The sequence below is a fragment of the Apteryx rowi genome, unplaced genomic scaffold (assembly GCF_003343035.1).
Source record: "Apteryx rowi isolate R43461 unplaced genomic scaffold, aptRow1 scaffold_169, whole genome shotgun sequence".
In the NCBI taxonomy this organism is placed as follows: Eukaryota; Metazoa; Chordata; class Aves; order Apterygiformes; family Apterygidae; genus Apteryx; species Apteryx rowi.
The window spans coordinates 1157784-1173802 of record NW_020447963.1 but is presented as its reverse complement, the minus strand read 5'-3'; the positions used below and the strand labels follow the sequence as shown (position 1 = coordinate 1173802).

Sequence of the window (16019 nt, the reverse complement as noted above, 5' to 3'; positions counted from 1 at the left end):
GCCTTTTCACACTTCAGAGGAGAAGGGTACAGAGGACAAAACAGCTGAAGCATACAACATTTGCGGGAAGTCCACATATACCACAAGCAGGGCACAAAAAGGCATGGCAGCACTAACTGCCTGAAGAACTCAGACAGATGAAAATTACTGGTGCGCCATGTAGTGACTGCAGCAGCAAGAGCTCCTCTCCATCTCCAGCTGACTCCCTCCCAGGAAGGTACACAGAGGGAGCTCAGGCTGGCACAGGGACAGGGAAAAGAGCTGGGATCTAAACTGAAGCAGCTGCTGTCTGAACTGTGGTGGCTCACATGGTTTGGTGCAAACATCAGAGTGCTACTGAACTACCGGGCACCCTTATACCCCAGCTAACAGCTGGCTGGCTCAAAGCTCTCCCTAGAGGAGTGATGCCATTGAATTCTCCACCAGCAGTTCACAGTGTTGCCAAGCACTGCCTTCCCCTTGCTTCAGTCCCCATTTTCTTTACCTGTTTTGTGAGAGAACAGCAAGATGACACTCTGTGGGGGATATTTTCTATCTGTCCAAACACTGTTCCAGAGCAAAGGAAGAATGTACATGAAATGGAGCAAGGTGGGAGGAGGGGGAAAAAAAACCAAAAACCAAAACCAAAAACACACTTAACCAAGAGCGAAGCACACAAGATGGCTATTCTGGAATCCAGACTGAACAAGAAAGGAGAGCAAGATGCAGAAAGCCAGGAGTCACCATCTGCACTATATACAGCTATGCTCAGAGCAAATGTTGCCCTGGATCCTGGGCAGATAGAGCTGCCTAGGGCAGAAGGATCTGACTTTACCCCTTGGAAAGCTGGCTCTGGAGAGTGCGGTGCTTGGAGCCATCCGACAGAGCTCTGGCTGTCAAGTATATCAACAGGAAAACTCTGGATCCTTAGCAATGATGTTCTTGCACAAGCTCCATGAGACACATAGAAGCCAGGAAAACTACCAAATCAAAGCCTTACCCTCCCTTCATGCCACCTGCATGCACACACACACACACACACACACACACCCTCCTCAGTCTACAATAGGATAAAGGAGTTTGTTAATCATTAAAGTCATCTCCAGAACCCAGTGAACCCTGACAATTTGAAAACAGTCTTATCAGAGAAAGAGCCAAACACAGGCGCTCCCCATCCTCCTCCTCTTCTGGCATGCTTCTCAATGAAGTCAAGCCCACAGGGCCACTACCTGATCACTAGTCAGCCCAGCCACATGTGATTAGTTGTTTGTTTTTGCACATTGCTAAAAGGGGACACGAATTGGAAGGCAACTTGAAAGCGAGAGTCAAAAGCAGGCTTATGTAAATGGCACATGAAGAGGAAGAGGAAATGAAGAGGAAGAAAACAAACAGAAAATAGAGATAGGCTTCCAATGCGGGGGGGAGAGGAAATGGAGACAAAACCCAGCACAGTTCAAAATATGTTCTATGCCAATTCTCAGTAGGTTAAAGTGAAAGTTCTTCCTATAAACAGCAGCCACCTTCTGCTGCTACAAACTATCCCTCCCATCTCAAGATCACAAGAATGATTACCTATCCATTAAAAAGGGAAGGAAAGAAAAACAAAACAAAAAAACAGCTAGTCACATCTAAACAGCTGTGGCAGTGAGGAGGACTCTGAAAGGGAAGCTCCCGCTGCCACAATGCCTGGAATCTGTCAGCTCTTCCACAGTGCAGGCAGCAGACAGATGCCCTCAGGAATGGTAGACCCACATTTTCCTTTCAGAGTCCAGGATCAGCTTGAAGCCTTCCAAATCTGTGTGCATCTTGCAGCTGCTCTTCCCCCACCTTCACTGTTATTACCTGGAGAACCCACTACTGAGCTTTGTGCATATTTGTTTTTAGGACCACCCACTACACAAGCTTTAGGGCAAGAGAACAGCCAAGAACATTAAAAAAAAAAAAAAAAAGCACTTGGGAGTGATAACTCAAGGAGATTGCATTTTTTCCTTTCTGTAAGGAAACAACCCTATGTTCAAATCTAGGCCAGCTGCCAGCCCTTCAGGACTCTGCCCAGCCCAGCATTTGCACAGTGCCTACCAGAACAGCCCAGTACAGGTCATTAATAAGTTATAAAATTGACCTTGAATCCGAGTCTCTTTTGCTAGTAATGGCAACTATTTATCTGGGCACCCTGTCTGATTTTTATTCCTGGAAACTTTGTTCTACCCTCCCACCCCATGTCAGCCTTGCACTTTAGATACACACTCTAAATATTGAGACTGCTGTCAAGGTCACCAGTGACCCAGGAGGTTATTTTCAATTTGCTTGATCAGCACAGTAAGAAAATTCATGCTGGAAATGGAGTATGGCCATCCTCTTTTTAAATGAATAATGTGAATGAAACCACTTAGTAAAGCACTTGGAGGGCAGCATTAACCCCTCAAGTCCATAAAGAAAACCCCTGCAACTACATGCAGGAGAAATACATGTCCAGGACATCAGGCTTGCGGGTGGTGGGAGGGGGATATTCACAAACTCTTGCACCTCATTTTTTGTTTGAGGGCAGAACTCCTGTAGCTTAGGAAAATTCCTTCTTTCTCACAATGTAAGGAAGAGAAACAGCTCATGTACTCCCACAAATTTCATAGCTCTGCAAGCTCCTGTTTTCACTTTGGGGTGTGCCCATTAGAAAATAATCTGGCAAGCAGAGAAATACCAACAGTTGTGCAATATCTCCTCAGTTAAAAGCAAAGCAAACCATCAGTTTACAACAGGTACAAACAACCTGCCAAACACATCGCAAGTGCTGAAAGCAAAAGCCTTCAAGGATTCTCTACAGGCTGGGCCATGTTTGCCAACATGCATGCTTTTAAATCAAAGCAAAGAAACCCACCCAGCCTCAAACACCTCAGGTCAGGGAGCGAAACAACGCTTTGCCAAGGATCCTTTCTCTCTGCTGGGCTGCTGTGCATTGCCTAGTTGCAAGGGGAATACAAAGATGCAAGTGTTAATGGGCAGTATCCTAGATGACACACAGACTGCTCCCCCTTCCACAGGGGGTGTGTATTCTGTCCGCCGTCTTTTTAATTTCTTCCATTTTGAGCCACTCAAGTACTTCCTGGAATAGAAGTTTATGCTTCCTCAAGGAAGAGGAAAGAAAGACACAAACTGGCCTAGTAGTACAATACTATTGTCCACAGTAAAATTACAAAGATTCTCACCATCTCAAAGCAATGCTTCTGAACCAGGAATGATTTGACCTCATTTTTACCTCTAACTACAAGAGCTTAACCCTTTCTGCCAGTTTCCTCCAGTCACTGGAAAAATCCAAATGTACTGGCCAGACCAGATAGAGCAGCTGAAGACTAGACAGCCTGCAATGACTTTACCAAGAACCTTACATTTTGCAGTGTCCCACCCAAGCTTTTATGGATAAGAAACAAGTGAATCCAGCCAGAAGCTTTATGAGTAATTTGCTGTTTTCCAAGAAAGATCACTATGTACGTTCTATACCCTAAACCACTCATCTGCACACAACCATTCTCTACAACCACATTTTACCATTATATAACCTTAGAGAAAAAACATCACAGCATAACCAGGTATAACTCAGGAATATTATGCCCCCAGCTTTAATCAAGCTGGCAAGGAAACCTGAACAGATATAGCACGGCCTTTTGAGCTTATTATGAGAATCTTTCAGAGGAAGGCAAAAGATACTGAAAGTAGAAATCTGCCATTTAAAAATGCATCTAAGTTGTTTTCTCTCCCTTAAAAGAGAAAAGGGCAGCCATCCTCTGAGTTCCTACAAGGCACAAAAGCCTTACATTTTAAACAGACTGCAACCACTAGCAGCATAAAGTTTTCAGACATACAGGCTCATCTACAGTTTCTGTACTGGTAGAACTATATGGTTTCACTGTACAATTTAAACAAAACAAAAAAAAAATCCAAGAACGGGCTCAAGTATAGTATTCATGCTCAGGTGTGGCTATGGGGAAGCAAGATGTAGGAATTATGTGGGCATAAATTTATTCTCCCACGTATACCTCTGTCTGTATAGTGAGGCTGTGGTACACTTAGGGAAAAAAGTCTGGAGGTGGGGAATCCRTATTGTAACAATAAAAGAATTAGCTGCATCCTTTTACTCTAACCATACCACCTTCCCAACTTTCAAAAGAATAAAGTCTTGCAAATGACTATTCAGGTAGACTGTGCATGAAAAAAAATAAATAAATAAAACAGAAGTAATGACTTTTTTTTTTTTTTTTTTATTAAGACAAAAGGAATGAGGATGCAAAAATGGCTTACCATTGCGTTCATCAGGTCTAAGGCTCTTCTTTGCAACTTCTGCCAGTGCCCCAATGCCAAGACCAACAGCTAGTCCTTTAAAATAAGAAAAAGACCCTGATCAGTGTGAAAAAAAGTGTCTTTCCAAGCCATGCACAGGTGTTTTTTGTAATTAATCCTAAGACACATGATCATATGCACGGCTGCAAAAACAGTTTGATTAGAACATCCTGGCTTTTACAATGGAGTCATCTTAGAGATTAACACTAAACTGTTTTCTCCTGTACCTCTTTCTTCAGCCCAGCATGTCAGGCAAGCACTAGAGGCTAGGCCAGTCTGGGATGCCCAACTCCTGTAAAGGGCACCAGTGAGTGCCGCTCAAAAGCTCTCTGTGCTCTGGCTGAGGTCCTGCTGCAGACTCGAACTGTGGGATTTAGAAGGGGGGAGAAAACTATTCACAGTGTGGTTCGGGAAGTAAAGACTCCCCCATGATACCACAGTAGGGGGAAGCAAAAATATATTCCAATAAAGCCATTCCCAGTAGATCTTCAAGAGGCCTAATTTTTCTGTGCCCCTATTAGCACAAATAAACTTGAATGTTGGGACATTAGCTGTTTTTGGCTTCCAACTGCTCCTTGATTATGGGAATTAGAAACATATTTTCCTTCTAAAGGCCCACCTTATCCAAACAGTATTGTAAGCTACAATTCCAAGGAGGTGGGCCATGGAGTAACCCCTAACACACAGCAACAGCAAGACCATGAGATGAAACACCAGCACTCATATGCTATCCCACTTGCAAGCAGCGAGGTCTGGGCTGCTCCCTCACAGCCACAGATTAAGCTATGACTACCAGAGTGTTACAAGGAGGTGTTATCTCCCACCACAAACCTGACCAGAACCACCAAAGATTATACATCTCACAGATTAATCATGCAATAACCAATACGATCGAAGGTATGACTGCCTTCCCAATTTCAAATGTTTTATTTTACTGGATAATAAAAGATTTGGGTAGCCAGAGCAGCTGGTGCTCCCTCACAGCTCCTCAGCAATGGTGGATCCCATCACGCCTTACTCCCATAGTGCTGGCAGGACTTGGTGCACACGTCTTCCAAGCACCCCAGGCCCTCCTTGAGTCACTGTGGGACAGCTTCCAAGCTAAAACAACTGGGTGACACAGAGTACAGTGAAGCATGCATAGCTGACACGCACGCAGCTCTTTGCGCATGCGTGCGTGGGAGGAAACACAGTGTGTGCATCCACGCACGTTTTGTAGTGTTAGCTGAGGAAGCCTGGGCACAAACAAGTTGAACCTCATTTTGCATGGTGAGTTCTTCCTCTTTCCCATCAATTAATTACAACTCCACCTGTACCAATAAAATTTTAAACATACACAGTATGTCTCCTTCAGAAACAGCTCTACCTTGCAATCCTGCAGACTAAGGGCACTGGGCCAAAGAACCCAGCATAAGGCAAAGCACAGGTCATAGCAGGCATCAGTGACATTACAAGGCCTTTGCACTAACTGCTTCCAAGGCTGCTTCCATACAGTTTTCTTCAGATGAGGCAGTTTACCTTCAGACTAAGTTTTCATTCTCCATTGCACATAGATATTTAAGAGCATATGGTATAATACAGAAATCTACACTCAGCAATAAAACACTTCCGGCTTTCACAGGATACCATGATTTTAACATTTCAATACTTAGATTGAAAAACCCTAAAAAAAAATCCTAAATTAAACTGTGGGGTTTTTTTGTTTTTGTTGCATATTCTCCTATTTTCTGCAAGCCTTCCTATAAAGGTGTGGCACCTACACACTAAATTTATGCCTGAGGAAGCCTACTATCACTAGCTAATTTCTGCAGACCCTTCAATAGGGCAGAGGTATGCATGACCACTAAATGAAGGAAAGACATCTTAGTCTTTTGCACTCAAAACCTGAAGATTTTATTATCTGAGGGAAAACAGGGAAAGATACCCCTAGACTCCTCAGGAAAAAGCAGAGACTTTTCAAACACAGCATAAATAGTACCTACTAAAGCACTGATACACAGTCACCTCCAATCACATCTCATACCCAAGACAGTAGCACAAGACAGTAAATCTGAGCAGAAAGTACGAAGAGTCAGACAAGAAAGGAAAGACAACAGATCTCATAAACAAAAGTGATTTGCTAGGCTGCAAATGAGTGGCAAGTCACACAGCACTTGTTCTGTTGGCTTTTATCCTGTTTCCATTACTTCTGAAGCAGAACGTGGCTCTGTCATTATCAGAACTTGGTTGAACAGGGTTGGCAGTAATTGGTCCCAATTAAATAAGCCACATCTCCTGCTAAATGTTCTGACTCTTTTTCATGTTCATTACTAAAATTTTTGCCTCCCATACCTAAAATAAAATGTATTTTAAGTTATTAATATCTCTTTGCATTAAGACACAAACCACTTTAAAGGCAAATCAAGACTAGATTCTACTCTATCTTCCAGAATAAAACCAGAGTTCTGGTATGCTCCAAATTAGTTCTTGCTTTTCACCAGTGTAAGCAAGATCGGACTCCAAATAAATGTACATCACACTTTCTCTGCTTGTGGTTGTAGAGAGTCTAATATCCAAACTGAAACTATAGACTCCCCTAGAAAGAGTGCTTCTATTACAATAGCTCTTCTTAAATAGGACAGAGTGGAGAGAGAAGAAAATTCTGCTAGAAACTGAACTCCCAAGTATTAGCCAACAACTGTTTCAAATAAATTTAAAAAGCCAGGCATAAACAAGTTTAAGCCTTATCAGCTGCTTACTAGTAAAGGTCTGAAGTTGAAATGAAGGCTTCAAGAATCTTCACAATATAATCATAGTATCCAGCAGTGTATTTAACTCTGCGCATTATATGAAAATGCAACACTCCAAATCTTCAGCAACTAACTGGAAACCTCTCAGGGCGTATAAAGCCTGAGCCTAAATGTGGTAGCAGATGGGCAGAAAATACTCTTGGAACCATGCGGGATCATGTTTATCTTTGATGTTTGCTCCTTAGCAGTCATGCCTGCAAGGTTGTCACCAGCTGTATGTAACCTATCACTAAGAAACAGGTGATAATTCAAAAGTCTCATTTCTCACAGACAATACCAAAATTTGGCCTCTTCTCCAAACCTCTGATGGTTAGGAAGGGCTGCCACTTTTCAGAAACTTCCATTACTCACTTTTTTCCTCCAGTTTTATCAAGTTATTTATCAGAAGAATTATAAAAGTTAAGAAATTAATATCAAGGGCTAAAATTCCTCATGGCTATAACTCCATCCACTAACATCAACACTGGATATTAGTCTGACCCTGAACTTTGGGAATATGTTACTTTCTCCTTCACTAATTTGAATTTCATTATCTGGGGCATCTGGAGCACAAACAGCTCATGCAACAAAAACCAGTGTGGGAAGCTTCACCTTTCCTTATCTTACAAATTAGGCTAACGTGCTAGGGTTCAGAAAACAAATACTAGACAGGAGGGTTCAGAGCCGCAACACTCATTCCCTGAAATGCTGTTCATATTTGTTTTCCAAGCCTCTTCTACGCACCAACCCATCTGAAAATCTGTGGTCTAGGCACATACTGTTTGAACACAGCTAATGCTGCCAGTTGTTCACTTGTTAGTAAGACTAAGTCATCCCTCCAGAGAAGCTGCCTGGCTGTAAAGGAAAAAGCATTCTCCTTATCTGTACCACTAGCCTACTGACCTTGGACAAGTCACTCCTGAAGCCCCTTGCTTTCCTTATCTGCAAGATGAGTACTTCCAACAAGATTTATTATTCTGCAACAATTTTCAGCATCACTGAACAGCCACACTTCAGCACCTTGGAAAATAACATCCCCCAGCACCAGCAGAAAGTCACACTCCAGCATTTAGTACTTTCTGTAGACAGACAGATYGTTTCAGGCCTGGAAAATGCCAACTGGTTTTATAACAGTAGAGTGTTTCTTCAGACATTTTCCAGGCATCTCCGGCATGCACTACACTTCAAACCAAGTCCATCGAGATCTGAATCAGGTTAAAAACATGCACACGTGCGCGCGTGCGCACACACACACACACTCACTCTTCTTGCTCAGCAACTGGCACAACAAAACAAATGGATGCTGAACAGCCTGTTATCACTCTGCTCAGCCTGCCAAGCTCTGGAGGTGGGCAAGATCTTCCCTGGGAGCAGCCCGTGTTCTGGATTCAGTCACGTCAAACACTGCAGGCACCACACACAACATGCCGCAAGCTGCAGGCACAGTTGTGCATTGATTCCAGTTAGCTTTCTGAGCACTAAAATGCTCACTAGAAGAAAACCACGCATAGCTGTCACTCATGTATGTGTTTGAATACTGCAGTTGTCAGTCCTGCATAGACTTGAAGGAGATTAAGAAGTTCATAACCTATTTTAAAAGGGACTTTTTTCCAAAACTGCTTAGAAATTCATTAAGTCTAAACATCATTGCAATCTCCTTGCATTTTCTTTATTGCAAAGGGATCTTATTACATAATTAAGTGAATAAACTTACAAACCAGGAATGTGACAAATGGAGAAGGAAACTGGTGTGGGGGACAGGCAGGGAGGAAATCATATGAGGAAGGAGAAATGGAAATAAAGGAAAGACCAAGAACTGGGTGGAACTGGTGACCCATCAGGCCATAAAACAAGCAAGGAACAAAGAATAAATAAATAAATAAATATTGATTTCACCCCTGAAAAATCAGGGATGATATTTAGCACTATAAAAGCAGCTGTCAGCAATCACTTCAATTGCAGCAAGAAAAGCAGCATACAAAAATGCATATGAAGAGCAGAAAGAAGTTCAGTAGTTTGGCTCTAGTCTATGACTAGAGTCTAGACAACGCTCTAGCCAGCATGAAACGCTCTTTAGCTCAGTGTTACACACGAGTATTAGAGAAGATCTTCAAGCCTTCCAGCAACAGCCTCTGTACATCTTTGCTCCCAGAATAAGTGAGAAGCCGGGCAAACTCTCAGCTGCAGTCCAAGTACTTGTGCCTCCTGTTACTAATGTGTCCATCGCCCACAAGTGTATCCTAACACCATGGCTGAGAAATCAACATTCCCTGGAACATCTGATTCATTCAGCTCGAAGGAAGGGAGAGAAGCAAAGAAAACATGCAAGGAAATGAACAAGGCAAAGTGGCTCAACTGTGAAAGGGATCATGACAACTGCATGGGAATTCAGCTGTCTGAACCCCAGAGAGAATTAAATGAAATCCATTTTTGACCTACTCAGCATCTTTCCATCTTCTGCAAGTCCTAAATGTTGTTCTTCCACTAATGAAATAAAGAAAGAGAGATTTCTGTCCCGACAAGAAAAGGCATAGGCAAACGCCGCCCAGCAGACCTCTTGCCTTGTTTCAAACCACCTCAACCATTCCATTTCCCACATAATTTCCTGGGGTCTTCAAACAAACGTGGCACCACAAAGCACACAGAAAAGATACCATCCTCTGAAAGCTTACTTGCGGTTAGGCTACACTCCCCAGTGGATATGAAACAACCTCATGCCCCTAATTATTTCCAAGGCAATGTGTACAGGGAGCTGGTGAAGCAGGAAATAGTGACACCCCCCACCCCAGCCCACACTTAAACCTGACTGTTTAAATGATCTAAGAAACAGGAACAGAGTTGATTCACTGCCATTCCACAGGTTAATAGTGACATCTCCCCAAAAGGGCTCCTTCCAACTGCTAACCATCATTCTTCAGCACAGCACTACGTCTCTTTTTGCAGCAGCTCCCAAAAACCAGTGATGTAATTGGAGACTCATTAAATCATCCCAAACCTTCTTGTTTCTGACTTCTGTTGAAAAGGCAAGACGAAAGAGAATGTACATGAGAGAGAGAACACACTGCAGGCACAGGGAGCTTCCAACACATCTACCATTGAGGTCTGAAGCACTTAGTTTACTTCAAGTTTATTTTATTTTTTCCTCTTAGGAAAGGCAAGATAAGATGGGCTGGGCTTCGGGAAAACAAATTCAATTCCCATCTCAGTTGGGAACTGCCTCCTACACATTCATAAAACTCCCTTAAATCAGCCTCATTCCTCAGCTTCCAAATATTTTCTAAAAATTGTATACACATTACCTCCTGCATCACTTCTTTGAAGAATGCCCAGAAAGGACTGGCTCAAATCCAGTGAGGGCAAGAAGTAGCTAAGAGAGGCACACAAGCACTGCCCTTCCCTGCTCATAATCTAAGAGGAAAACAGTTAACTCTAAGCCAAAGCTCACCAAGAGCTTCAGAGCAATCAAAAAAGGGAAAGAAGCAAATGATGCATCACAGTTCTTGCCATCAGCTTATGTTTTCCTGGTGAAAGACAGTCATTAGAGCCTTTAAGGGGGGGAGGAGGTGAGAAGACAGTAGTCCATCTGTAACTGGACAGTTTTTCCCCCCCCCAAAAAAATCCTCTCCATCCTGGATCAGCAAAACATTTAGCTGTTCTGTTGGCAGACACTTCTCATTCAGCCTTTAAGCTGCTGTTCCAACTATCGAATGGGAATGCACAAAGATCCAGGAGGCCTACCTGACAGTAGCCAACTAATGAGCTCTGTGACATTTAGTCATACCCCAGCCTTTCACAGAAAGCCACAGATCATACCCACTTCCCTACATACTCAGGGCCAAGTTCAGAAAGTGTCTCAGAAAGTTCAGAATTCAAGTACTCCTAATAATCTCTCCCTTGAGCACTGAAGACAGACTCCTCCAGCAGAGCAGCTCCTGGTATCTCTCATAGTATCTGGAATATTAAAATACTTTGCAGAAACATAATTTGAAAAAGGACATTTCTCATCAGATAAGAGCCAGCCAAGAAAAGTCACACTAAAATTAACTGATGTGGTTTCACAATTACACTGTCTCTCTCAGGCCCACATGCAGGTCAGAAAAAGCACTCTAAACTTGGAGCAAATAACATGCAGGAGTTGGTTCCTAGCTATAAAATGGATCCTTCTTTCCCTATAGTTTTAAAGGCTAAAAGCTCATATCAATTGTCAGATCTTGATCCAGATTAAGAAGTGTTCCTTATCGACAGTCCTCCCATATGGGGTTGCCCACACTACTTTAGAACTTCCCATCCCAAAACCTTCAGGCATGACAAGCCTACTGGAATATTGCCAAAGTGGTTTTTTTGTTTGTTTGTTTGTTTTTTTAATTAAAAACCCTACTTATAGCCCACATCTGCTGTTTGTTAACCAGCACACTGACAGTACTACTTCTCCTTGCTGTTGCAACAAGAACTCAGGGGGAAGAAAACAAATGAGTGTCAAGAAGAGACTGAAGAGACCAGAGAATCTGTACACCCCCCCTCTCCATTTTTGCAACAAGACCTTCCCCTAAAAGCAGGCTGAATACAACGGCCTTGTCTTGTCATAATTTCAATCATATGAAACAGAAAATTGGAGAAGAGAAGGGACAAGACCAAAAACTGAATAAAAACAGGTATGACTAAGGCTGCTGCTCATCAACAATCTCTCTTTCTTACTGTTCCTTTTTGTTAAGTTACTTTTTTTTCCCTGAGGCAGGAAAAGATAGCTAGTTATATTCCCTCTGGAAGCATGAGTCAGCCTTTCCTCACGTGACAGTCTTGGGCACCAAGAGCTGGAGTGTACAGACACAGAATTGGAATTCAAAGTTCCCAGAAAATATGGTCATCTCCACTTCACATCCACCAGCTGTCAGCAAGCTGCAGATAAATCCAACAATTTGGAAAGTGAAAGCTAAAAATGCTGCAACATATTTTCCATAAAAATCAAGGGTGGATTAGGAGGGAGACTTGTATGTTAACGGAGCTAAGAACAATAATCAGATCAGTTTGAAAATAATGCCCTTCTTACTCCAAAAAGCAGATCATGACTCCTGGTTCTCTTTAAGGAATACTAAAGCATGTAAAGAAGACAGAGTGCCTGCAATGAAGCACACAGTTAAAGAGATTTGACAGGCATTAAAAGATTCTTCCTTATCACAAAGCTCACTTGCTACTTATCACTGTGCTGCAAAGAATCAGTCCCTGTCCCCAACTCCTCCTAGTGTGCATAACACTGACACACACACACACACAAAGAATAATTATTTTCATATAATGGTTGATCTGAATTGCATTTGACAGGCTATATATTTTTCTTTCCTCAGAGACCCATAGGACAGTGTCTAGTTTGCACATGTGTTTTTCTGTCAAGTGTTGTAGAAGAGAATCAGAGCCACAAGACTCTAACATGCTACTTGTGAGAGACTGCTCACAGCCTAGTTAGGCTGCAGTTATCTCAAAACACTGTGGTCACAAAAAACAATTTAGAGACTTCCCCATCTAATGATCAGCTAAGTAAGACTAGCTCCACTGTGATTATTTTTTTTCCACCTGCAATGCTGTGATAGTTCCCTTTCTCTCAGGGACACGTAAACACATCTTGGGATATAAGACATCAGATAAGCATCAATTGTTAACATTATTGAAGATGTTTAGCTGCTTTATAATACAAGTCCCATTCTGCAAATGGGACTCTGCAGTCTAGGTTTCAACTAGAGTTTGCTGCAAAGAGCTTACAATCTCAGACTTCACATTTTTCCTGTGAGAAAATAATTTATAAGCAATAGCTAAGTATATCAAACCTTGTCTATTATCATCTCTGCACCCTCAAATCAATACCAGAAGAATACATTCTAGATTCAATCACTATTCAGAGAACTAACCTGGAGATGTTTGAGAAAAATCATTAAAAAAGACTCAGGTTGCTCCAGCTGTCTGTGCTGACAACAACAGCATGTTGTGAGGACTAGAAGGAGAATTTCCTCAATAAAATGGAATCACATATACAGGACTAGGACATTTCTACAGACTGGAGAACAACCTGCACTCCTCTCTCCCCCACCCATTAAAACTGCAGGGTCCAGTATGTGTTACCAAGATGACATGCAGTATCTGTGCTATACTATTAAGAGCAACTCTTCTTTTCATTTCAGAGCAGGAGTAGGAAAGCTAAGCTCCAGGAATCCGATCAGCCTGTGGTCCCAAGAGAAAGACAAAAGAAAACACATGCCAGCTCCATGGTGGTTGTTAAAAACAAGTAGATTGCTGAATGCATCTGAAAGATCAGTTTGTCTATTTGGGTGGGAAACGTTTTTCTTTGCCATACTACTGCAGTAGCTGTTAGATAGGATTAAAAAAAAAAAAAAAAAGTCAAAGTATAATGTCACACTGAGTAAAAGCCAAGATCCATAAACAAATGAAGCTGTGAACAAAGTCAGCTGTTTATGGGAAAGCACCTTCTTATTAGTAAGCTTAGAGAGAAAACAGAACCAGTTAATGCTTCAGAAGAAGCACCGTCATAGCCAACCATTAATCAGTATGTGCAAGTCCGGTGACTTCGCAAGTGCAGGTGTGCTACCTCACCTCCAAAGTTGGCGAGCCTTCCAATCCGTGTGACAGGAACTTTGCGCTCTCGGGCCCGTTCACTGAGCTGCAGCAACAGGGGAGAAGGGAGAAAGGAAAAGGAAAAAGCCACAAATGAACTGGGCATAAGGTCAGATACCTACAAATTAAGAGTGAAGCTTCTAAAACACTTAAAGAGCAATTCTGTACTACACAAAGTTTTTCTCGGACATCAAGCCCCATACATATTGAGAGATTCTGAAGCAAACACACTGCAGAACAGACATACCATAAACTGAAGCATACACTAAGTAGACAAACGAGATTGTCAGCATTTCTATCTTTCTCAATCAGGTTTAGAAACTCCATTTTTTACTTTTACCTCAGCAGTCCTTATATTTTTAAAATGCACAATGCCAACCCAAACTCCCTTCCACACATGAAATCACAACTCACAGAAGGTTATCAGATTCACAGTCCTGCAGATACTTCCTCCCCACACACAACAGCTGAAGCCACAGAAGCATACAGTTTCATTGAAGGAATAGCCCAAACAGGTGAACCCACAGTAGCATCTGATACTGGGTTTGGGGAAGAAGGCAGAAAGTCAGAGCAGATGGCAAATCTCTCCACTGTGAAGAGAGATTCCACTCTCCACTGTGTCTGTCCACTATGACAGCGAGGGGGGGGGGGGGAAGAGAGAGAGAAGGCCACTCTGCTGTGGCCTTTCTGCCCCGTCTCACACAAGGGCATGATGCCCAGAAGCAACATTTGTGAGCTGTGCTACTCTTTGATCTACTAATGATCAGGACAACATGTCTTTCATCTCTAGAAAGACTGCAAGACAGACCTTAGAAAGCCATGACCTTCACTGACAGAAGTTTAGGCCCAGTCCATTCTTCATAGTCATGGCAAGACTACTAGCTAAAGGGGACAGGCTTTCTAGGTCAAAAGAGACCTTTTAGGGCAGTCCTCAAACCTTTGTAGCCTACATCTGTCCACATCTGCCCAAAATCTCACCCTGAAAACTGGCACAAAATATTGACCTGTCATTATTGTAATAGCACATCAAGTCCTCACAGCTCAAGGAATGAAAGGAGAGCTCCTGTTTGTATAAAGCTGAAGCCTAACCCTATGCATGCATTTTAAACATCCTCTCACACCAAAATATCTGATATACAGGGTGCAGGTGTGAGAGAAGAGCCTGAAAAACTGTTGACAGAATAATCAGAGATCCAAGTTAAGGAGCACTGACACTTCCCTCTTTTGCCCCCACAAGAAAAGAATAGTGAAAGTGTAAGAGGTGAGAGAAACACAGGAAGAGGTAAGGACAATCCAGTACAGAAAGCATAGTACTAAGAATCCTTACTAAAAACAAACACACATACCATCTGTTTGTAAGGTTTCTGCTCCGAACCTGTTTTGGCCTGTCTGGCTTTATCAATATCTTCAGCTGTCAGTCCACCAACTGAAGAATGGTCTTGGTGAAAAGCCCTGTTTTGTCCAAAGGCAGCAGCAAAAGGATTTCCAGGGTCCCTAAAGCCTCCAAATAACCTTGCATCCATTTTGGCAGGGAAAGGCTTCTGTCCCAGGCCTGAATCTCCAGTCTCGCCAACATTTCTAAAAGGTCCATTGGTAGTATAAGAATAAGCAGGGCCCTCAACGCTGTGTTCATTGGGCTTGCCAGGTGGAGTAGAGAAGTCCATTGAAGCATTTGACGGCTCTTGTGCTGAGAAGTCATAGTCTTTACCAAAATCGTCAGTGAGATCAGTTAAGTTCTCCTGCTGTTTGCCTAGTTCCTGCAAAAAATAATAGAAATACTTTAAAAACAAAACTTAAAACCCAGTACATACCCACCCTTGATCCTCAAAGGTGGGCATGCAGCTCAGCTGTCCTGCCTCTACAATGAGCAATTTATACAGAATCTGGCACCAGAGACATTCACAGTAGGGACAGAGGAAAAAGGGAGATGCTAAGGACATCTGGGACCATAGGCAGTCTTTCAACCACATTGATGGGACAAATTCATTAACAGCTTCTCAAACACGAGAAGCTGGAGATGCCTTGTTCCATACATACTGCCAGGAAGGGCCGCTAATTCTAGAGATCACTACAAGCAATATACTGCCCAGAAATAACAGGTGATGGGAGCTACAGAACAGCATGAGATAGCTTTTGCTGTCCCTCCTCATTACAGAGCTGCTCTCATTCTCAATGTTCAGTTCTTACCCCTAGTGTGCTCCCTCCTCCTACACTACCCCCAATCATGCCATGTCAGCACTTTTAAGCCCAAAACTACCTGAAGCAAAAACCAGACACCTACCTATACACCAGTAAGCTCAGCCCTCCATGGCCAATGAC

General features: G+C 42.6%; 1 protein-coding gene across 3 annotated transcripts in view; it reads right to left on the bottom strand.

Annotated features, from left to right (window-relative positions):
• COQ8A (coenzyme Q8A) overlaps positions 1-16019 on the bottom strand; it is a 47999-nt gene that overhangs the window by 16853 nt on the left and 15127 nt on the right. For 2 of the 3 annotated variants that reach the window (XM_026060441.1, XM_026060443.1), the window contains exons 3-5: positions 15047-15457; positions 13680-13746; positions 4273-4347 (exon numbers count right to left, since the gene is read on the bottom strand). In XM_026060441.1, coding sequence (XP_025916226.1) covers positions 4273-4347; positions 13680-13746; positions 15047-15457 — 553 coding nt within the window. The remainder of the gene's footprint in view (positions 1-4272; positions 4348-13679; positions 13747-15046; positions 15458-16019) is intronic. The other variant, XM_026060442.1, reaches the window with a different exon arrangement.